Source organism: Salmo salar, chromosome ssa13, assembly GCF_905237065.1.
Source record: "Salmo salar chromosome ssa13, Ssal_v3.1, whole genome shotgun sequence".
NCBI lineage: Eukaryota > Metazoa > Chordata > Actinopteri > Salmoniformes > Salmonidae > Salmo > Salmo salar.
The window spans coordinates 98,740,152-98,765,185 of record NC_059454.1 but is presented as its reverse complement, the minus strand read 5'-3'; the positions used below and the strand labels follow the sequence as shown (position 1 = coordinate 98,765,185).

Sequence of the window (25,034 nt, the reverse complement as noted above, 5' to 3'; positions counted from 1 at the left end):
CAGTCTCTATGGGGGTGCCACAGGGTTCAATTCTTGGGCCGACTCTCTTCTCTGTATACATCAATGATGTCGCTCTTGCTGCTGGTGAGTCTCTGATCCACCTCTACGCAGACGACACCATTCTGTATACTTCTGGCCCTTCTTTGGACACTGTGTTAACAACCCTCCAGACGAGCTTCAATGCCATACAACTCTCCTTCCGTGGCATCCAACTGCTCTTAAATACAAGTAAAACTAAATGCATGCTCTTCAACCGATCACTGCCTGCACCTGCCCGCCCGTCCAGCATCACTACTCTGGACTGTTCTGACTTAGAATATGTAGACAACTACAAATTCCTAGGTATCTGGTTAGACTGTAAACTCTCCTTCCAGACTCACATCAAACATCTCCAATCCAAAGTTAAATCTAGAAATGGCTTCCTATTTCGCAACAAAGCATCCTTAACTCATGCTGCCAAACATACCCTTGTAAAACTGACCATCCTACCGATCCTCGACTTCGGCGATGTCATTTACAAAATAGCCTCCAATACCCTACTCAATAAATTGTGTGCAGTCTATCACAGTGCCATCCGTTTTGTCACCAAAGCCCCATATACTACCCACCACTGCGACCTGTAGGCTCTCGTTGGCTGGCCCTCGCTTCATACCCGTCGCCAAACCCACTGGCTCCAGGTCATCTACAAGACTCTGCTAGGTAAAGTCCCCCCTTATCTCAGCTCGCTGGTCACCAAAGCAGCACCCACCTGTAGCACGCGCTCCAGCAGGTATATCTCTCTGGTCACCCCCAAAGCCAATTCCTCCTTCGGCCGACTTTTCTTCCAGTTCTCTGCTGCCAATGACTGGAATGAACTACAAAACCTCTGAAACTGGAAACACTTATCTCCCTCACTAGCTTTAAGCACCAGCTGTCAGAGCAGCTCACAGATTACTTCACCTGTACATAGCACACCTATAATTTAGCCCAAACAACTACCTCTTCCCCTACTGTATTTATTTATTTATTTTGCTCCTTTGCACCCCATTATTTCTATTTCTACTTGCACCGACCCAGGCCACCCAAAAGAGAAACCAGAAACAGTCTCTCTCTGCTCCCCCCTGCCACCTTCTCTCTCCCCTCTATCTCTCGTCAGCCTCGCACTTCCTCCCTCTCTCTCCTCTCCTCTCTCCCTCTCTCCTCTCTCTCTCCTCTCTCCCTCTCTCCTCTCTCCTCTCTCCCTCTCTCCTTTCTCCCCCAGTCCCCTCTATCCTCTCTCCCTCTCTCCTCTCTCTCTCTCTCTATCCTCTCTTCCTCTCTCCTCTCTCTCTCCATCTCTCTCCCTCTATCCTCTCTCTCTCCTCTCTCCCTCTCTATCCTCTCTCCGCTCTCTCCCTCTCTCCTCTCTCTCTCCTCTCTCTCTCCTCTCGCCCTCTTCCACTGCAAATCTACCAAATCTACCATTCCAGTGTTTTACTTGCTATATTCTATTTACTTCGCCACCATGACCTTCTTTTGCCTTTACCTCATTTGCTCACATTGTATATAGACTTATTTTTCTACTGTATTATTGACTGTATGTTTGTTTTACTCCATGTGTAACTTTGTGTTGTTGTATGTGTCGAACTGCTTTGCTTTATCTTGGCCAGGTCGCAGTTGTAAATGAGAACTTGTTCTCAACTTTCCTACCTGGTTAAATAAAGGACATGTTCTCAACTTTCCTACCTGGTTAAATAAAGGTGAAATATTTTTGAATTTTTTTAAATAGGCAAGTCAGTTAAGAACAAATTCTTATTTACAATGACTTCCTACCCCGGGCCAAACCCTAACCCGGACGACGCTGGGACAATTGTGCACCTCCCTATGGGACTCCCAATCACAGCCAGTTGTGATACAGCCTGGAATCGAACCAGGGTCTGTAGTGACACCTCTAGCACTGAGATGCAGTGAGGGCTGATATGAGGGCTTTAGCCATAGATTACCTGTTAATTACCAAAACTACAGAAGATTCCGGTAACATTTGTAAATTAACGGTAGCTTTGCAACCCTACGCAATGGTAACTGAGTGCAAAAACTATGTTAACGTGTGTTGTGGTAAAGCTGTGAATGAGCATAAGCACGAAAAATGTGTGGCTGTGATCATGCCACGATCCTGCATGCTCTATAAGCAACATGGGGTACATTAGAGATACTGTTCTCACACAGACACTGAGGTGTACTCTCATCCAAAGTAATCAGACTCAGTATATTGTATTATTATAAGTGTAGGTTTGAAATGTTGCTTGTCGGTATGTTATTTCTGCTTCCTAATTCACCGCAGCAGAGAGTTGTGCTGGGAGAAGGTTGTCAAAAGCAGTCATAATCACAGAATTCATGTCGTGTCGAATCACAGCACTCACAGCACTGAGCCTTCCCTGTGGCTCAGTTGGTAGAGCATGGTGTTTGCAACGCCAGGGTTGTGGGTTCGATTCCCACGGGGGGCCAGTACGAAGAAAAAAAAAAGAAAAAATAAAATATTAAATGTATGTATTCACTACTGTAAGTCGCTCTGGATAAGAGCGTCTGCTAAATGACTAAAATGTAAAATGTAAATATTCATAATGTCTCATAAATGTGGTGCGGAGAGACAAATGAAATCGACATGTGGCATCTGAAATGAAAACAAGGAAGGAAGGAATGAGGGAAGGAAGGGATGAGGAAAGGGGTCACGTCTGCTCCCGCTCTTCCCTCCTCTGGCGCTTGAGGGCGCCAGGCTGCCCTGCATCACGCACTCCTGTCATCAATTACGCACACCTGCCTTCCCTCGTCACGCACATCAGTGATATTGGACTCACTCACTCATCTGTTTATTTCCTCCCCTATATTTGTCAGTTCCCTGCTCTGTTCCCTGCTGATGCATTAATTGTCTTTTGTTTTTGTTACCTGTTTGCTGACGCTGTTCCTGTCTCATTCCATGTCCATTATTTATTAAATGTTTTACGTACCTGCTTCGACTCTTTCCAGCGTCATTCCATGCGACAGAATGCATCAGCCAACACACGATGCATCGGGGAGTACTGGCGTTCCGGTTGGTATGGTGGCATCGGCTCTGGGTTGCCACCGATGGAACCGGGGATGCCTAGCCAGCTCGTCAGGCTTCCACACCCTATCTGGCTCGAGGTTTCCTTGCCCCGGTTGGCTCGGATGGCGCCCATCCCACGTCGGGCCTCAGCCGGATCGTCAGTTCTTGTTCGCCCAGCCGGTCCAGGAGTTTTTTTGTTTGTTTTTTGTTTTGTTGGTGACGTCAGGGTGGATTCCGCCGCCGATGGAACCAGGGGTGCCTAAGCCAGCCCATTAGGCTTTCACGTCCTGGCTGGCTTGAGAGGTTTCCTTGCTTCGGTTGGCTCGGCGGCTTCCCATCCCATGTCACTTTCCACCGGATCATCGGGCTCCCTCTCTGCAGCGGGATCGACAGGCGTCTTGCCTCAGCCAGATGTTAGGCTCCCATGCCTCAGCCGGCTCACCAGGTTCTCACGCTCCTGCCGGTTCGTTGGGCTCCCACGCCCCAACCGGCTTGCCCAGCACCCATGTCTCGGCCGTTTCGCCCAGGTGGGACGCCGGGTGGCACCCCAAGAGAGCGCCAGGCTGCCCTGCATCACGCACTCCTGTCATCAATTACGCACACCTGCCTTCCCTCGTCACACGCATCAGCGATATTGGACTCACCTGGACTCACTCACTCACTCATCTGTTTATTTCCTCCCCTATATTTGTCAGTTCCCTGCTCTGTTCCCTGCTGTTGCATTAATTGTCTTTTGTTTTTGTTACCTGTTTGCTGACGCTGTTCCTGTCTTGTTCCATGTTCGTTATTTATTAAATGTTTTACTACCCGTACCTGCTTCGTCTCTCCAGCGTCATTAAATGTGACAGAAGGAGGGATGGAAGGAAGGAGGACACGATGAGACAATGTTGTATTCATGCTTTGAGAATAATTAACAGAACTGTACTACAGTCACTCAGCTCAGTCTTGGCAGAACTGTGAATACCAGTGTCACGGTCGTCGTTGGTAATGGAGGACCAAAACGCAGCAGGAATGTTGATGCTCATCTTGTGTATTTATTTACAAACTAAGTGAACACCAAAACAACAAAACGAAACGAACTTACGAACAACGAAACAGTCTTGAAAGGCATACTCAGCAAAACAAGAAACAATCTCCCACAAATACACAGACAAACGCACCCAACTAATATAGGACTTCCAATCAAAGGCAACACCACACAGCTGCCTTCAATTGGAAGTCCACCCCAATTAACTCAACATAGAAACAGATTACCTAGACTAAACATAGAATTACATAAACATGGAACAGTGCCCAAAAACCCCGGAATACATAAATCAAATGCCCTTTTAGAAAAACCACCACCCCGAACCACATAAACCAAATACCCTCTGCCACGTCCTGACCAAACTACAATAACAATTAATCCTTATACTGGCCAGGACGTGACAGTACCCCCCCCTAAAGGTGCTAACCCCGGAAGCACCTCAAAAATAACAAAAACCCCAAACAACAACAAAAAATCCCCCTAACTAAAGGGAGGGAAGGGAGGGTGGCTGCCGTCGACAACGGCACTGTGCTACACCCCCCCTCCCCAACACACCTATATCTGGAGGTGGCTCTGGTTCAGGCAGTTCGGGCAGACGACCCACCCCGGCAGCTCCGGGTAGACGGGCCACTCGGGCTGGCCCGGAAGACAGTCGGGCCACTCTGGCAGACCCGGAAGACAGTCGGGCCACTCTGGCAGACCCGGAAGACAGTCGGGCCACTCTGGCAGACCCGGAAGACAGTCTGGCCACTCTGGCATCTCCGGGCAGTCTGGCCACTCTGGCATCTCCGGGCAGTCTGGCCACTCTGGCATCTCCGGGCAGTCTGGCCACTCTGGCATGTCCGGGCAGTCTGGCCACTCTGGCATGTCCGGGCAGTCTGGCCACTCTGGCATCTCCGGGCAGTCTGGCCACTCTGGCAGCTCCTGACTAGTGGGTGGCTCTGGCGACTCTTCACTGACGGGCGGCTCTGGCGACTCTTGACTGACGGGCAGTTCTGGCGACTCTTGACTGACGGGCAGTTCTGGCGACTCTTGACTGACGGGCAGTTCTGGCGACTCTTGACTGACGGGCAGTTCTGGCGACTCTTGACTGACGGGCAGCTCTAGCGAAGTCGGACTGGGATGACGCACTTGAAGCCTGGTGCGTGGTGCTGGTACTGGACGTACCAGACTGGGAACACGCACCTCCAGGCTAGTGCGGGGTGCGGGAACAGGACGAGTCGGACTGGGCTGACGCACTTCCGGGTCCGCACGAGAGACAGGAGCTGGAAACCCAGGGCTATGGAGGCGCACATGCGGTCTTGATCTTACCTCCTGCACAACCCGTCCTGGCTGGATGGAACTAGTAGCCCTGTACGAGCGGGGTGCTTGTACAGGGCGGACTGGGCTGTGCAGGGGCCTGATGGTAGCCGTGCGTAGAGCGGGAGTTGGGTAGCCTGGTCCTCGGAGGCGTACCGGCGACCAGATGCGCTGCGCAGGCATCCTCCTACCAGGCTGGATGCCCGCTCTAGCACGGCACCTGCGAAGGGCTGGAATAACGCGCACCGGACTGTGCGTGTGTATGGGTGAGAGTGCGCTCCTCAGCGAAACATGGCGCTCTCCACCTCATACGTTCCTCCATATAACCACGGGTAGCTGGCTTCCGGCTCTTCCTAGGCCTAGCCAAACTACCCGTGTGCCCCCCCAAAAAAGTTATTGGGGGTGCCTCTCGTGCTTCAACGCCAGTCATGATCCTCGGAAACGTTCCCGGTCCTTACCAGCCATTCTCCATGGGCCCTCTCCGGCCATAACTTGCTCCCATGTCCATTTCTCCCTTTTGTCCAATTCAAAATCCCACTGCTCCTTCCTCTGCTGCTTGGTCCTGGTTTGGTGGGAGATTCTGTCAGGGATTTCTTCGTCGTCAGACGATATAGCGAAATCATCGGCGGAAAAAGAGAACCAGAGTTGAGATAGTTCATTTTGAACATTTAATAAACTCAAAAATTAACATACAATTTTTTTTTTTAAGAACTCACGATTACTAGACAGTCCTGTTAGGCTCACACACGCTAAACAAGAAACAATCTCCCACAAATACACAGACAAACACACCCAACTAATATAGGACTTCCAATCAAAGGCAACACCACACAGCTGCCTTCAATTGGAAGTCCACCCCAATTAACCAAACATAGACATACAACCAGCTAGATCAACATAGAAATACGTAAACAAGGAACAGTGCCCAAAAACCCCGGAATACTTAAATCAAATGCCCTTTTAGAAAAAACACCACCCCGAACCACATAAACCAAATACCCTCTGCCACGTCCTGACCAAACTACAATAACAATTAATCCTTATACTGGCCAGGACGTGACAACCAGGAAAGACACAGTAGGCCTTCACAGGTGGTAATTAACCACCCAGGAGTTTATATGATGTTCGAGTTTATATGATGTTGGAGTTTAAATTTCACTGCTTGTTTATGATGTTGTTAAAGGTTTGTCAGGATGTGAGGTTGTCAGGATGTGAGGATGTGAGGTTGTCAGGATGTGAGGTTGTCAGGATGTGAGGTTGTCAGGATGTGAGGTTGTCAGGATGTGAGGATGTGAGGTTGTCAGGATGTGAGGTTGTCAGGATGTGAGGTTGTCAGGATGTGAGGATGTCAGGATGTGAGGAAGTCAGGATTTCAGGATGTGAGATTGTCAGGATGTGAAGATGTGAGGTTGTCAGGATGTGAGGTTGTCAGGATGTGAGGTTGTCAGGATGTGAGGTTGTCAGGATGTGAGGATGTCAGGATGTGAGGATGTCAGGATGTGAGGATGTCAGGATTTCAGGATGTGAGGTTGTCAGGAGGTGAGGATGTCAGGATGTGAGGATGTGAGGTTGTCAGGATGTGAAGATGTGAGGTTGTCAGGATGTAAGGTTGTCAGGATGTGAGGATGTGAGGTTGTCAGGATGTAAGGATGTGAGGTTGTCAGGATGTGAGGTTGTCAGCATGTCAGGATGAGCAGTTGTCAGGATGTGAGGATGTGAGGTTGTCAGGATGTGAGGTTGTCAGGATGTGAGGATGTCAGGATGTGAGGTTGTCAGGATGTGAGGTTGTGAGGATGTGAGGTTGTCAGGATGTGAGGTTGTTAGGATGTGAGGATGTGAGGTTGTCAGGAAGTCAGGATTTCAGGATGTGAGGTTGTCAGGATGTCAGGGTGTGAGGTTGTCAGGATGTGAGGATATGGGGATGTCAGGATGTGAGGATGTCAGGACGTCAGGATGTATCAGAGGGAGGAACTGTAGAGGATGTCCCCACAGGGAGTCAAACAGAAGGAAGCACAGAGCCACTGTGAAACAGCTGTCTTTCTGTCTAGCAGGTGACAGGCATAAGCATCATGTGGTTTAATCAGAGATGAGACAACAGCAGAAGGAGAGAGAGAGTAACTTAAGAGAAAGGGGAGAGAGGAAGAGAGAGAGCCTGTCTCCTGTGTCAGACACAGGCAGCCCACTTGTGATTCCCTTGGAGTGCACCTGCAGATTGGAGTAGATCATGAAAACATGCAGATGAGCCCTGAATCCCACAGGAGGAAGTAATGAACTATTAACATGAGGAAGTGCACTAATTTAGGTGCCATAGGAATGAACTTAGACCCACTCATCTCATCCTATGTGGTTCCTTGGTCTTCTTGGACTTCTTGAATTCTTAATAGGAGTTTAAGTTGTCATGAGACAACATATAGATTCACTAGGTGTCCCACACTGCTGCTTATTGTTCTACTGCTGAAAGATGGCATAGTCTGCTCCAAGAAGTCACATTTGGTCTCTATCCAGCTGAGCATGGTCTGTTTGTCTGTGTTCACATGCTTTGATGGCATAAATCATACTGACTGTTTGTCAGTGTACACCTTGTGATTCATCAAACATGTGCTTTGTGGTTAAGAGGAGCAGTCAGAGAGAAACACACACACACACACACACACACACACACAGTTTCCTCCTCTGTGTCAAGAGCAAACAGAGATAATTAGGTAAAGAGAGAGATGTCCTCAAGCCAAGACGGATGCTGGTGTCTTGTTAAAGAAAACAATCCCAATGCAGGTACACCGCTGGTCTGTCAATGATCCACCTGATACGATCTCTCCATCATACACCAAGGAAATGAGCGTGTATGCATGTGTGTGTTGACTTTCATATGGAAAGGAAAGAGAGGAGGGTAGGAATCCCTGGGTTGTGGTCGGTGTTTGTGTTTCAGCCTCACCTTGAGATGATGTTAGCTGTGAGTAAAGCCCCATCTTTCATTACAGGCATCGATGCCTCCATACTAGACATTCATTTCCTCTCTTGAGATGTAGCCAATCAGATAGCCCTCAGGATAAATGTAAAGAAACATTTTAAAATGTAGATGAGAGAGAGGAAGGTTTGCTTGGGTTGTCGTCCGCGCTAAGGCAAATGTGGATTGGTTGGTGTGATCCATAATTGTTTTTTTATCAGAATAAATATTTATATCATCAGTGGATACATTTGGATTGATGCTGTATCTACAAGAGAAAGCTGAAGTGCTGACAGATAAGATACGGTCAACGATGTTTCTTCACCCTACAAAGGAGAAATAGATGTGATTATCTTGCAACAGTGGTGTAGGTGTCTGGTTGATACTAAAATCAAAGTTCTAATATTGTTTCTTTTAGCAGATTGCTTTTGTAAGCCTTAGAAATGGTAATGAGAGGCACCATGAGGCATGTAAATTGCAGTGGAAGGCAGTTTTCACTGCTTAGCAAAGTAATCATTTATATCTAATTGTTATTTCCCTGAAGACATAGGTCTACTCTCTTACAGAGTCTCTTTATGCCATTTCTGAATCCAGACACCGAGAGCTGAAAGAGAGACTATCTCTCCTCAGAATACAATATGAGCTATACTGTATATGCCATCTATGGTTGAAGCTATTTATTCTTCAAAACATGACTGTCAGTACAGAAGCCCACCATGGTATTTCAGAATACTTTGCCTGTTGCCTCAGAATGCATTAATAGCTATAATATGAAATCCACCCAGTTTCTATTCCATAAGTAAAAACACTGACATCAACTTGATGTCTTTGCATGGGAACACGTTTGCCTGTGACTCAGACACTGAGTTCCAAAACACTTTGTGTTCCACAGAAGTCTACTAAGGGTTCGGTGGTGCTGGACCTTGTGTTGGACCATGTGAAGCTGGCAGAGACAGACTACTTCGGGCTGCGCTACTGTGACCGCAGCCACCAGACGGTGAGTCACCAGTGATTTCTATAAACATATTTATACAAATCATTTCTACATTTATAAGTGAATGTGTATATGAATGTGTGTCCATGTGAGTGACAGTATCTCAGCACACCACTGATAATCTCACAGTAGACCAGGGAAGGCATTATGCATTATGACATGCTTATGACATTACATTATGAATGGCGCACCGGAGGGATTATTTCCTTCCTTCATATACACTAATCAAAGTGTCTGATGAGATTAGAAAGGTTATTTTGCCTCAAGTCAGATGTCTGGCTTAGATATCTAAGAGGGTAGCTTCAGCTTGCCCCAGTCAAAGTAAAAATAGTAAGCATTATTATCCTGTAAAGACAACAACAGCTCTGTGAATATTGGCCGGGGGTCATTCTCTGTCCTGTCATTCCTACAGAAGGTGCCATCACAGAGCGTCCCACGCAGGCCCAGCCCATGATAGGGTAGAGTAGGGCTGGGGAGGCCCCAGGGCTACACACACTCAGAGTTAGTCAGAGTACAGAGCCATAAAAGAACACAATGATAAATATGTCCCAAATGGAACCCTATTCCTTATGTAGTGCACTATAGTGCTCTGGTCAAAAGTAGTGTACTATTAAGGGAATAGTGTGCCATTTAGGACACATACATACTCTCCCAATGTCCCCATTGCTCTCTCACATGGATGGGCGGTATCCTGTGCAATGCCTTCAGGGGGCTGTCGGCCAAGCCCTGATTTATCGTCAGACCAGCATAGGATGAAAGAAAAACAGTGAAAGGAGACTGAAAATGTTGGAACGCCAGCATCACTGTCTGTTAGCCTATGCCCTAACATGTACTATGCACTATTATAAACTGGGTGGTTTGAGCCCTGAATGCTGATTGGCTGACAGCTGTGGTATATCAGACCGTATACCACGGGAATGACAAAACATGTATTTACTGCTCTAATTAAGTTGGTAACCAGTTTATAATAGCAATAAGGCACCTCACGGCTAAGGGCTGTAACCAGGCACTCCGCGTTGCGTCATGCTTAAGAACGTCATGCATCTCGCTCTCTCTCTGTCTTTCCATCTCTCTCTCTCCGTCTTTCCATCTCTCTCTCTCCGTCTTTCCATCTCTCTCTCTCCGTCTTTCCATCTCTCTCTCTCCGTCTTTCCATCTCTCTCTCTCCGTCTTTCCATCTCTCTCTCTCCGTCTTTCCGTCTCTCTCTATCCGTCTTTCCATCTCTCTCTCTCCGTCTTTCCGTCCTCTCTCTCTCTCTCTCTCTCTCTCTCTCTCTCTCTCTCTTTCTCAACCCCTTATCCCGTTCTCCCAACCCCACCCAGCCACCATGTCTCAACCCCCAACCCCTCATCCTGTTCTCCCAACCCCACCCAGCCACCATGTCTCCGTCCTTCCTCCCATCTTGTTCTCCCAACCCCACCCAGCCACCATGTCTCAACCCCCAACCCCTTATCCTGTTCTCCCAACCCCACCCAGCCACCATGTCTCAACCCCCAACCCCTCATCCTGTTCTCCCAACCCCACCCAGCCACCATGTCTCCGTCCTTCCTCCCATCTTGTTCTCCCAACCCCACCCAGCCACCTTGTCTCCATCCTTCCTCCCATCTTGTTCTCCCAACCCCACCCAGCCACCATGTCTCAACCCCCAACCCCTCATCTCATTCTCCCAACCCCACCCAGCCACCATGTCTCCATCCTTCCTCCCATCCTGTTCCCCCAACCCCACTCCAGTCCAGGTCACAACGGGCAATCACACAGATTTTGCTCTCGTTTCCCTCACACTTCAATCATCTCTTGTCTCTCACCTCCTTTGTGCAGGCTCCTTTATCCCCAAGCACCCCCTGTCTTATTAACGAACCACAGCCTTTCTTTGTTGGGGCAGGAAGTCCATATAAGATTTGGGGGTGGAGCCAGCTACCTGCAAGATATCTCTCCTCAATTGCCACTCTCCTCACCTCTCCCTGCCGGCTGCCACAATAAATAGTAAAGTAAAGTACAAATACTTTCAAGTATTTTTACTTAAATACTTTACATTACTGCCCCCACTCCCGGAAACCATTTCCCACCCCTTCCTACCCCCCCTAGCAACTAGGGTTGCTCGTCAGTCACCCACTACCCCCCACTGCCCCGCCCTCCTCCCGGCGACCAGAGAAAACCCTCCCCATACCACCCCTTGGACCTGAAAGCAAAGAAAGTTTAGCTTTAGCTGAGTTTATTCTTTTGAGTCAAGTATATTTGTTCAGGCCTCAATTGTTCCTTGACTAACACCATTAATTCTCGCTGTCGATGATTCTAATGCTTTAACTTCTAACAGTAACTGTATCCATGGCAAATGTTTTCTACCTTCACCCTTGTTTTTCTCAGTGGTGTGTTGTTCCAGTTCATCTCCATGCTGTAGGCATGCCTGACAACAGCTGTAACACTGGTTTGATGTTGAACTATGTTTGACCGAGGGTTGTGATTTATAAGGTTAGCCAACCTTGTTTTTTTGGACATGCGCACAGAGGATGCATCTAAGCTACTGAATCCTTCTGGAGAAAAGAGTCGTATTAGATTTAAAAAGAAATGCCTTTACACTTTTGCATAAACGTTTATAGAATCATTCTATCATACCAATGCATACACATAGCTATGTTGTTTATGGCAGGTTATCCCCGCTGTGCTTGGGTAATATTAGACCCAAGAGCGTGCTAGCGTCAGCATGCACCCTCCACATCATTCCCACCCTCAGGAGTCGTAAACGACATACATGTACCAACATATTGAAGCTGCTTTAGGACTGATAGATACACACACTGTTACTGTGTGTCAGAGAGCAGTGACACTTTTAGTGTCTGTGCATGGAGCAGCAGGCCCATAATCAAAACCTATCCATTTAGAGAGACTTCTCTGTCATTTATATGGGGCTGCATGCCTGCCTGCTAGCTACACCCTTCATTACAATATCAATGCCCTCTCCTGGTGTAACCCTCCATAATATTGAGGCTGAAGTTGTAGTAAGATGACTGAGGTTCCAGAATGCTCTAATATCTACACCAGCACACCGCTTAGAATGCACTCCCAATACATTGTTTAGTTCATTCTTGTGGATCATTCTTCATTTTAGAACTAGTAGAGATATTAGAACAGAGCCCGGGACTCTCAGTCCGACCTGCCAATCAAACTGTCTGCCTCATGATGACAGAGCCTTTTAATTTATTATCTATCATTCTATTATTTATCAGTTCTAGTCACTTGGCAACTGAGCTGTGTTGGAGGGCAGAAAGACATGCCTTTCTCATACTGATAGATAGAACACACTCTAATCGCATGTAATAAAAATAAACACCTTGAGGTGTTCAATAAGTATTGCAAATATAAAAATGTAAATAGATCTGGAGGGGCTTTGTGCAGGTGCCATGAATGCAAATAGATGTAACCCATTAACTTCTACCGTCCCACCTGGCCAACATCCGGTGAAATTGCAGAGCACGAAATTCAAAAATACCAAATTCAAATATTTAACATTCTTGAAAATATATGTGTTATACGTCAAAATAAAGCTTAACTTCTTGTTAATCCAGCCGCTGTGTCAGATTTCAAAAAGGCTTTACGGCGAAAGCAAACCATGCAATTATCTGAGGACAGCGCCCCACATACAAACAGATGAATATCATATTTCAACCAGGCAGGTGCGCCACAAAAGTCAGAAATAGCGATATAATTCATGCCTTAACTTTGAAGATCTTCTTCTGTTGGCACTCCAAAATATCCCAGAAACATCACAAATGGTCCTTTTGTTCGATAATGTCCTTCTTTATGTCCCAAAAATGTCAATTTATTTGGCGCGTTTGATTCAGAAATACACCGGTTTCAACTCGCCCAACATGCCTACAAAGTATCTAATAAATTACCTGTAAACTTGGTCCAAACATTTCAAACAACGTTCCTAATTCGAACCTCAGGTACCCTAAAACGTAAATAATCGATAAAATTTAAGACGGAATAAACTGTTTCCAATACCCAAGGGAGGTTAACTGTCTACTATTCACAGAACCCTTTTAGTACCCTTTTTTCTAAGAGTGTAAGGTTATTTTCTAAGTAATGTGTTACCAAAGGATTACTTACTTTGTTCTCCTCCAGTCAGTCGCTGTTCATTGGAAGATGACTACCAGTTAGAGAAATAAGTAGATTGTTTCCCAGGTTGTCTTTCTGAGTGGAACCCCTCTGTCTTTGTCTGGTTGTCCATGGATGATGGCTGACGTCCTGTCACTGTCAGCCACTGTTCTAATCCTCAACCCCCTCATTTGCATAAATTAGCATGCACTGGAACACAACAGCTGCACTGATGTGATTATTGCAAATTAGATAAGATTAACCAATTCAATTAACTTATTCTAATTCAATCACACAGACATAGCTCTAATCACGTTCCCCTGGACACCAATATCCGTTCCGGTGTATTCATTAGGCACAAAACGAAAGAAAATACCTAATTTCTACCAGCATGTAAAATGTGAAACCAGAGGGAAATAAATCTAGACCACCTTTACTCCACACACAGAGACATGTACAAAGCTCTCCCTCACCCACCATTTGGCAAATCTGACCATAATTATATCCCCCTGATTCCTGCTTACAAGCAAAAACTAAAGCAGGAAGCACCAGTGACTCGGTCAATAAAAAAGTGGTCAGATAAAGCAGATGCTAAGCTACAGGACTGTTTTGCTAGCACAGACTGGAATATGTTCCAGGATTCTTCCAATGGCATTGAGGAGTACACCACATCAGTCACTGGGTTCATGAGAGCATCAGCTGTTCCGGATGATAATGGCTGGTAATGGCTGGTAATGGCTCACATCAACACCATTATACCAAAAACACTAGACCCATTCAAATTTGCATACCGCCCCAACAGATCCACAGATGATACAATCTCTATTGCACTCCATACTGCCCTTTCACACCTGGACAAAAGGAACACCTATGTGAGAATGCTATTCATTGACTACAGCTCAGCGTTCAATACCATAGTGCACTAAAAGCTCATCACTAAGCGAAGGACCCTGGTACTAAACACCTCCCTCTGCAACTAGATCCTGGACTTCCTGACAGGCGGTAAGGTGGTAAGGGTAGGTAACAACACATCCGCCATGCTGATCCTCAACACAGGAGCCCCTCAGGGGTGCATGCTCAGTCCCCTCCTGTACTCCCTGTTCACTCATGACTGCATGGCCAGGCACGACTCCAACACCATCATTAAGTTTGCCGATGACACAACAGTGGTAGGCCTGATCGCCGACAATGACGAGACAGCCTATAGGGAGGAGGTCAGAGACCTGGTCGTGTGGTGCCAAGACAACAACCTCTCCCTCAACGTGATCAAGACAAAGGAAATGATTGTGGGCTACAGATAAAGGAGGACCGAGCACACCCCCATTCTCATCGACAGGGCAGTAGTGGAGCAGGTTGAGAACTTCCAAGTTCCTTGGTGTCCATATCACCAACAAACTAACATGGTCCAAGCACCCCAAGACAGTCATGAAGAGGGCACGACAAAACCTATTCCCCCTCAGAAGACTGAAAAGATTTGGCATGGATCCTCAGATCCTCAAAACGTTCTACAGCTGCACCATCGAAAGCATCCTGACTGGTTGCATCACTGCCTGGTATGGCAACTGTTCGGCCTCCGACCGCAAGGCACTAAAGTGGGTAGTGTGTACAACCCAGTACACCACCGGGGCCAAGCTTCCTGCCATCCAGGACCTCTATACCAAGCTGTGTCAGAGGAAGGCCCTAAAAATTGTCAGTCTCCAGCCACCCTAGTCATATACTGTTCTCTCTGCTACCGCACGGCAAGCGGTACCGGAGCACCAAGTCTAGGTCCAAGAGGCTTCTAAACAGCTTCTACCCCCAAGCCATAAGACTCCTGAACATCTAATCAAATGGCTACCCAGACTATTTTCATTTCCCCCCCACCTCTCTTTTACGCTGCTGCTACTCTCTGTTTATTATCTATGCATAGTCACTTTAATAACTCTACCTATATGTACATATACATATTACCTCAATTACCTCCACTAACCGGTGCCCCCGCAAATTGACTTTGTACCGGTACCCCCTGTATATAGCCTCGCTATTGTTATTTTACTGCTGCTTTTTAATAATTTGTTACTTTTATTTCTTCTTTTTTTGTGGTATTTTTCTTAAAACTGCGTTGGTTAAGGGCTTGTAAGTAAGCATTTCACTGTAAGGTCTACACCTGTTGTAATCGTAGCATGTGACAAATAACATTTGAATTGCTTTGAAACAGGGAGGGACTACTTGAACTTGTCCAATGAGAAACACTTGTTTTCTATTTTCCATTAAAAACTTTTTCCTATATTTTGCTATGATGAGCCCTAATGAACACTGCCCTGGTGCCCATCTGTAGTGTGGTGGGGTGAGGATTTAGGTGGGAGGGAATGGCGAGGGTGCACCACACAGCATCTTTCAGTGACATACTTTAGTCTGAAATAGGTTATCCTAGTCTAGCCTACCTCATTACGCTAACATTTATTCATCTCCATGCCCCAGAATGTCCCAGAATCCAAAGGTTCAGTCCACAGACTCTTCCCCTCCTCTAACAATTTCCATCTTCAGCTTGGCTAGTAGCAACATCACCAGAAATGCACATACAAATATATGGAATGCATATAGAACAGGACTTGAAGCTGTTTCTTCATGCAAGGGGTGCGGTGCTATTAATTTATAGTAGAAATGAAAGCAGTTTCGTAACGCGATATCAGCTACCATGCCCTACAGTCAAGCTAAAGCAGAAAACATTGAGCGAATAATAATAATAATATTTCTTTCAGTCTCATTTCTAAAAGAGCTGAGTCCTTATGCTGTTCCGTGTGAACTGTGTGAACAAAGGCACTCACGTTTGTTTTGAATGTTTGCTGCCGGTGTCTAATGCCGATGTGAAGTGAACAGACTGTTGTTTATCACTGTGTTTTATCTCCGTGTTAAGTTATTAAAAGAACAGAGGAAGAGAAACATTGTTGTCGATCTGTCTGTACCGATGGCTCCCAGGAGAAGCATGAGCTGCAATGACATTGTGAGCTCTGATACAATATCACAGCAAAGCAAGGCCTCACTGTGACAACACTGCAAATAAAGATTTGAAAATAGCAGTTAGCGTTCACAACGAGCTCCACATCAATGATTTGAAAATTGCAGTTTGCATTCATGATCATAAGAAGCTCGACAACATCCCACAAATAGACACCACAGCGCAGTAGCTGCTGTAACCAGTGATGTGAATATACTGTATGGAGACCTACACACTGTTTATGTTTATTGTCACATAGGGTCATTGTATGTAATGTACATGTCTTCAGAGCTTTTGTGGGCTCCCGAGTGGCACAGCGGTCTAAGGTACTGTATCACAGTGCTAGAGGTGGCACTACAGACCCTGGTTCGATTCCGGGCTGTATCACAACCGGTCGTGATCGGGAGTCCCATAGGTCAGTGCGCAATTGGCCTGATTAGGGTTTGGCCGTCATTGTAAATAAGAATTTGTTCTTAACTGACTTGCCTAGAGTGTGCACAGCTGTCATTAAGGCAAAGGGTGGCTACTTTGAAGATTCTCAAATATATTTGGATTTGTTTAACACTTTTTGGTTACTACATGATTTCTTATGTGTTATTTCATAGTTTTGATGTCTTCACTATTATTCTACATTGTAGCAAATAGTAAAAAGAAAGAAAAACCCTGGGATGAGTAGGTGTGTCCAAACTTTTGACTGGTACTGTATATATGATAATTTAATGTCCATCATCAACATCACATAAAGAAATTGTGCACAGTAAGCCAAGCAGTCTTGCAGGAATGTTCCCAAATCAGATGTTCATTGACGTGAGAGCCAGAGGTCCAACGAGATAAAAAATAGATTGCAATTCCAAAATGCCAGTACAGTATAAGATAATGAATAAAAGCCAATAAAAAAGAAGCTTCATGTGTTTGATTTTTGCCTCTGTGGCAGCATGCTGTGACCTGTTTTAAATCCATGTTTTACTGATGCAGATTTGAATGACTCACACTCCTTTTTAACGAGACCATTGATTAAAGTTGGTTTTAATGCGGCTTCAGTATTATGCCAGAGTTAGCATGACTAAACGTCCCGCTCTGGAGCTGCCTGAGTCCTGTCCAATACACTGACTGCACACTACACTACACTACACGCACACACACACACACACACACGCACACGCACACACACACACACTGCATAGACCACACAGCCACACAGCCGTGCATTTCTCAATTTCTTCCAGACAATTACTGAATACTTAATCTCTCGTGGACAGACTATGTAAACATAAAGGGTACGGTATATCTGTCATGATACAACGGGATGTGTGAGATCAGCAGCATTAGTTCCTGTGCTTGTGTTTTTCGTCACTGGTTATTTAGACAAATCACAATTTCACAGGTATTAGCATCTTTCGAATTTTGGAAGGGGATGAGACATTTGGCACACAGACTTGCAAAGAGAAAGGGTGGATCGCTTCGTTGTAGTTCTGATCCTCATTTTACCTCTTCTCTTAACTCTTATGGACCCAGAACTTAATCAAGCATCTGACCCATTACTCAATATTTGAGTTCTGGGTTAACCGAGATTACTGAATACTCATGCTCAAGATAGCTTGTTACAGTACATTCTGTATTTGTTAATGTACACATAGGCTACTAGTTCCATATTGTATATTACGTATGATACTACTAATGTAAACAAATAATCATTATGGCTGTCATTTTTGTATGTCATTTGAATGTCTTCTCTGTCTTTTTTGTTTGCAGTATTGGCTAGACCCCTCGAAAACCCTTTCAGAACACAAAGATTTAATAACAAGTAAGTATCTCGTCCTTTCTCTGCATTCAGTTGAGTTGAAAGCCTCTCAGCTGTTTGGATACGGAGAGTTTGCTGCTGCTGAAATCTCTCTGTCTCTTTCTTTCTCTCTCTCTTTCTTTCTCTCTCTCTCTCTCTCTCTCTCTCTCTCTCTCTCTCTCTCTCTCTCTCTCTCTCTCTCTCTCTCTCTCTCTCTCTGTCTCTCTCAGAAGGGCCTCCATACACACTCTATTTTGGGGTCAAGTTTTATGCTGAGAATCCCTGCAAGCTAAAAGAAGAAATAACAAGGTATGTATTTTTGGTACAGTACTAGATTTCTCCAGATAATATCATTGTGGCTGCTATGCTATATATCAGAGGTAGTCAACGCTGTTCCTGGAGTGCCGCAGGTACTGCAGGATTTTGTTCCAACTAGGCACCACACCTGACCAACTGAGCTAATTGATCAGTTCAGTGATTGCCTAAATTCAACACACCTGGTCTTCCAGGTCCATTAAAACAAAAACATGAAGTTTCTGCAGCACTCCAGGACCAGGGTTGCCGACCCCTGCTAAACAGTATATCATTGACCAATCATCCAGTCACACAACAGTGTTATCATCTCCCTACTTTTGATTGAATTGGCTAGCACAGCCACACATACAATATAAAAGCTTACATGCAGACTACAGGTTATGTACACTATCTATGACAATATGAAATAGCTTGTACTGTGTTTCATGTGCTATATGGATGTGTGTCTGTGTGTGTCTCTGCGTACTGTAGGTATCAGTTCTTCCTGCAGGTGAAGCAGGACGTACTACAGGGCAGAATCCCCTGTCCCATCGACATCAGCGCCCAGCTGGCTGCTCTGGCCATACAGTGTGAGTACACACAGAGGCAGAAAGAGAGAGGCAGAGAGAGAGAGGCAGAGAGAGAGAGGCAGAGAGAGAGAGGCAGAGAGAGAGAGGCAGAGAGAGGCAGAGAAAGAGAGAGGCAGAGAAAGAGAGAGGCAGAGAAAGAGAGAGGCAGAGAGAGGCAGAGAGAGAGAGGTAGAGAGAGAGGATGAGAGAGACAGAGGCAGAGAGAGAGAGGCAGAGAGAGAGGTAGAGAGAGAGGCAGAGAAAGAGAGAGGCAGAGAAAGAGAGAGGCAGAGAAAGAGAGGATGAGAGAGAGGATGAGAGAGACAGAAGCAGAGAGAGAGAGGCAGAGAGAGAAAGAGGCAGAGAGAGAGAGGCAGAGAGAGAGGTAGAGAGAGAGGATGAGAGAGAGAGGCAGAGAGAGAGGCAGAGAAAGAGAGAGGCAGAGAAAGAGAGAGGCAGAGAAAGAGAGGCAGAGAGAGAGGATGAGAGAGACAGAGGCAGAGAGAGAGAGAGAGAGAGACAGAGGTATAAATAGTGAATAGAAATAGAGATTAGTATTATGTGATGCCACTGTTCCTTGTATTATGTGATCTCTCACACAGTCAAAATGTGTGCGTGTGTGTGATTGTGTGTGTGCATGTGTGTGCGTGTGTGTTTGTGTGTGTGCATGTGTGTATGCCTGTGCTCATGTGTCTTTCTTTCACTATTTCTCTCCAGCCGAGCTTGGCGACTACGACCCGTACAAACATGTGTCGGGATACGTGTCAGAGTACCGCTTCGTCCCGGACCAGAAAGAGGAACTGGAGCACGCCATCGAGACAATCCACAAAACTGTAATGTAAGGAAGCCCTCTCCTCTCTCCTCTCCTCTCTCCTCTCCTCCTCTGCTCTCCTCCTCTGCTCTCCCCTTCTTTCCTCTCTGCGACCTCTCTGACAACCAGCCCAATCCCTAATCCCAGTCTAATCCCCTCATAACAGGTTCCCCTGTCTCCACTGTACTATACGTCAGATATAATCCAACTGTTGGACAACCCAGACACAGTAACACTGTTACTGTACAGTGTTACAGTGTCTTAACAGTGTTACAGTGTCTGGGTTGTGCAGTCAGTCCCTGTGGTGTATTAAATACTTAGTCAGTCTCTGGTGGTGTATTAATAACGTAGTCAGTCTCTGGTGGTGTATTAATAATGTAGTCAGTCTCTGGTGGTGTATTAATAATGTAGTCAGTCTCTGGTGGTGTATTAATAATGTAGTCAGTCTCTGGTGGTGTATTAATAACTTAGTCTCTGGTGGTGTATTAATAACGTAGTCAGTCCCTGGTGGTGTATCAATAACGTAGTCAGTCTCTGGTGGTGTATTAATAACTTAGTCTCTGGTGGTGTATTAATAACTTAGTCTCTGGTGGTGTATTAATAACGTAGTCAGTCTCTGGTGGTGTATTAATAACGTAGTCAGTCTCTGGTGGTGTATTAATAACTTAGTCAGTCTCTGGTGGTGTATTAATAACTTAGTCAGTCTCTGGTGGTGTATTAATAACTTAGTCAGTCTCTGGTGGTGTATTAATAACGTAGTCAGTCTCTGGTGGTGTATTAATAACTTAGTCTCTGGTGGTGTATGAATAACTTAGTCAGTCTCTGGTGGTGTATTAATAACGTAGTCAGTCTCTGGTGGTGTATTAATAACGTAGTCAGTCTCTGGTGGTGTATTAATAACGTAGTCAGTCTCTGGCGCTGTATTAATAACGTAGTCAGTCTCTGGTGGTGTATTAATAACGTAGTCGGTCTCTGGTGGTGTATTAATAACGTAGTCAGTCTCTGGTGGTGTATTAATAATGTAGTCAGTCTCTGGTGGTGTATTAATAACGTAGTCAGTCTCTGGCGCTGTATTAATAATGTAGTCAGTCTCTGGTGGTGTATTAATAACGTAGTCAGTCTCTGGTGGTGTATTAATAACTTAGTCTCTGGTGGTGTATTAATAACGTAGTCAGTCTCTGGTGGTGTATTAATAACGTAGTCAGTCTCTGGTGGTGTATTAATAATGTAGTCAGTCTCTGGCGCTGTATTAATAATGTAGTCAGTCTCTGGTGGTGTATTAATAACGTAGTCAGTCTCTGGTGGTGTATTAATAATGTAGTCAGTCTCTGATGGTGTATTAATAACTTAGTCAGTCTCTGGTGGTGTATTAATAACTTAGTCTCTGGTGGTGTATTAATAACTTAGTCTCTGGTGGTGTATTAATAACGTAGTCAGTCTCTGGTGGTGTATTAATAACTTAGTCAGTCTCTGGTGGTGTATTAATAACTTAGTCAGTCTCTGGTGGTGTATTAATAACTTAGTCTCTGGTGGTGTATTAATAATGTAGTCAGTCTCTGGTGGTGTATTAATAACTTAGTCTCTGGTGGTGTATTAATAACTTAGTCAGTCTCTGGTGGTCTATTAATAACGTAGTCAGTCTCTGGTGGTGTATTAATAACCTACCAAATTGAACATCTGTCTCATAAGGGATTATCTACCGTATATGATCTAATCATTTGTCTGAAAGCAAGGGAATCGTTTTACTCTATTATGACTTTTAACTTGCTGAGATATAACATGCAACTACAGAGATTACTTAATCTGTAAGTGTTTACTAGTTCTGGTACTGTAATACTGAACCCTAGTTGAGTCCTTCATTTATCTTTTCTGAAGAGGTTTTTTCCTCTAAAAACAAGACTGTAGACAAAGGCTTACTGTAGTCTCTTTGATGTATTTACGATTTATTTGCTAAGGGAAATGAGGTGGGAGACATCTGACAATTTCTCCGCTATTGTTGGATTTCAACTTAAAGTGGTCCACTACAGTGGTAATCCCATGGTTCCTTGGCTGGATGGGATATCAGTTCCTGGGAATACCATTGGGAATCCTAAACTGTGGGATGTTTTGTGTAATAATAAGAATTCCTGGCTCTGTTCCCTACTCTTTGAAATAGGAGCTAAGAGCCCTACGGTCCTGACAGGCCTTGTCTCACTCACCTGCCTGGCATGCTGAAGTGGCTTGGAGTCAGTATGTGTCAGTATGTGTCTGTGTAGGTGTGTGGTGTGTTTCCCTACCTCTCCTGCTGTAGGGGTATAGATTGACCAACAGAGCTGTAGGGGTATTGAGATGACCGACAGAGCTGTAGGGGTATAGGGATGACCGACAGAGCTGTAGGGGTATAGGGATGACTGACAGAGCTGTAGGGGTATAGAGATGACCAACAGAGCTGTAGGGGTATAGGGGTGACCAACAGAACTGTAGGGGTATAGGGGTGACCAACAGAGCTGTAGGGGTATAGAGATGACCAACAGAGCTGTAAGGGTATAGGGATGACCAACAGAGCTGTAGGGGTATAGGGATGACCGACAGCTGTAGGGGTATAGAGATGACCGACAGAGCTGTAAGGGTATAGGGATGACCGACAGAGCTGTAGGGGTATAGGGGTGACCAACAGAGCTGTAGGGGTATAGGGATGACCAACAGAGCTGTAGGGGTATAGAGATGACCGACAGAGCTGTAGGGGTATAGGGATGACCGACAGAGCTGTAGGGGTATAGAGATGACCGACAGAGCTGTAGGGGTATAGGGATGACCAACAGAGCTGTAGGGGTATAGGGATGACTGACAGAGCTGTAGGGGTATAGAGATGACCAACAGAGCTGTAGGGGTATAGGGATGACCGACAGAGCTGTAGGGGTATAGGGTTGACCAACAGAGCTGTAGGGGTATAGAGATGACTGACACACCTGTAGTGGTATAGGGATGACTGACAGAGCTGTAGGGGTATAGGGATGACTGACAGAGCTGTAGGGGTATAGGGATGACCGACAGAGCTGTAGGGTTATAGGGATGACTGACAGAGCTGTAGGGGTATAGATTGACCAACAGAGCTGTAGGGGTATAGGGATGACTGACAGAGCTGTAGGGGTATAGATTGACCAACAGAGCTGTAGGGGTATAGGGATGACTGACAGAGCTGTAGGGGTATAGATTGACCAACAGAGCTGTAGGGGTATAGGGATGACTGACAGAGCTGTAGGGGTATAGATTGACCAACAGAGCTGTAGGGGTATAGGGATGACCGACAGAGCTGTAGGGGTATAGGGGTGACTGACAGAGCTGTAGTGGTATAGGGATGACTGACAGAGCTGTAGGGGTATAGAGATGACCGACAGAGCTGTAGGGGTATAGATTGACCAACAGAGCTGTAGGGGTATAGGGATGTACGACAGAGCTGTAGGGGTATAGGGATGTACGACAGAGCTGTAGGGATATAGGGATGACCAACAGAGCTGTAGGGATAGAGGGATGACCAACAGAGCTGTAGGGATATAGGGATGACCAACAGAGCTGTAGGGATAGAGGGATGACCAACAGTGCTGTAGGGGTATATAGGGATGCATCGCAGTGCTAGAGGCGTCACTACAGACCTTGGTTTGATCCCAGGCTGTGTCGCAGCCGGCCGCGACCGGGAGACCCATGAGGCGGCGCACAATTGGCCCACGTCGTCCTGGTTAGAGGAGGGTTTGGCCAGCCCAGATGTCCTTGTCCCATCGCACTCTAGCGACTCCTTGTGGCGAGCCGGGCACATGCATGCTGGCTTCGGTTGCCAGCTGTACGGTGTTTCCTCCAACTCATTGGTGTGGCTGTCTTCCGGATTAAACAAGTAGTGTGTCAAGAAGCAGTGCGGCTTGGCGGGGTCGTGTTTCGGAGGACGTATGGCTCTCTACCTTCGCCTCTCCCCAGTCCGTACGGGAGTTGCAGCGATGGGACAAGACTGTAACTATCACAAAATTGGGGAGAAAAAGGAGTAAAAATGATTTACTAAAATCTAAAATCTAAATAAAAAAACCTATAGGGTTTCTCTTCTCAGACTGAGACAGTCCTATTATTACATATAATGCACATTACAGTTCTTCTTACAGTGTCAACCCCATAAGTCCTGAAAGGTGTTAGTCTATGTCCATGCATCCCCTTAATGTTGCTGAGAAAGACAACACTGTCCGCAGTAAGAAGTGAAACGGTTCAATATGTCAGGCAGCTATCAATGACCAAGAGACAGTGATCATTGCTCTATTCCCTCTGGGGCCTCTTAGCTTCCCTTCTCTCTCTCTCTCTCTCTCTCTCTTTCTCTCTTTCTCTCTCTCTCTCTATCAGTGCTGCTGTGACTGACTGTAACACTGGAGGGGAATGCTCAGCCCTCAGCTCCGTGGCCTGCTGATGAGGCTCGAGCGTGGGTCATTATTTACCCAGTGAGCTAAGTGTCCTGTGGAGGGAGGAGAGTGGAGCAGGCTGGTCTGATTGGACATCAGTCACTAGGGGGTTCATGCATGCATCCTCCGTTCTTCCCACCGCTGTCTGTCTGACTGATGATCAGAGAGAGGCTGGGGTATGGGACAGAGGAGAGGAAGAGGGGAAAAGAGAGAGAGGAGAGAAGGTAGAGAGAGGAAGACAGACAGAGGGAGCGGGACTCAGAAAAAGAGAGAGACCTGGGCCCTGACAGTAAATCTCAATATGACAAAAATAATGGTATTACAAAAAAGGTCCAGTTGCCAGGACCACGAATACGAATTCCATCTAGACACTGTTGTCCTAGAGCACACAAAAACTATGCATACCTCAGCCTATACATCAGCATCACAGGTAACTTCCACAAAGCTGTGAACGATCTGAGAGGCAAGGCAAGAAGGATCTTCTATGCCATCAAAAGGAACATAAAACACCAAATAATGCATGCAGAGCAGAATTAGGCTGATACCCGCTAATTATCAAAATCCAGAAAAGAGCCGTTAATTTCTACAACCACCTAAAAGGAAGCGATTCCCAAACCTTCCATAACATAGCTATCATCTACAGAGAGATGAACCTGGAGAAGCAAGCTGGTCCTGGGGCTCTGTTCACAAACAGATCCAACAGAGCCCCTCGACAGCAATGCAATTAGACCCAACCGAATCATGAGAATCAAAAAGAGAATAACTTAACACATTGGAAAGAATTAACA

The 25,034-nt window shown here is 45.9% G+C and overlaps 1 protein-coding gene across 2 annotated transcripts in view; it reads left to right on the top strand.

The window, feature by feature from the left end:
• The window catches only part of epb41l4a (erythrocyte membrane protein band 4.1 like 4A), a 130,341-nt gene that overhangs the window by 32,796 nt on the left and 72,511 nt on the right, over nt 1-25,034 (top strand). For both annotated transcript variants that reach the window (XM_014138591.2, NM_001165322.1), the window contains 5 exon segments: nt 9,203-9,307; nt 18,130-18,181; nt 18,388-18,466; nt 18,944-19,041; nt 19,738-19,858. In XM_014138591.2, the coding sequence (XP_013994066.1) occupies nt 9,203-9,307; nt 18,130-18,181; nt 18,388-18,466; nt 18,944-19,041; nt 19,738-19,858 (455 nt within the window).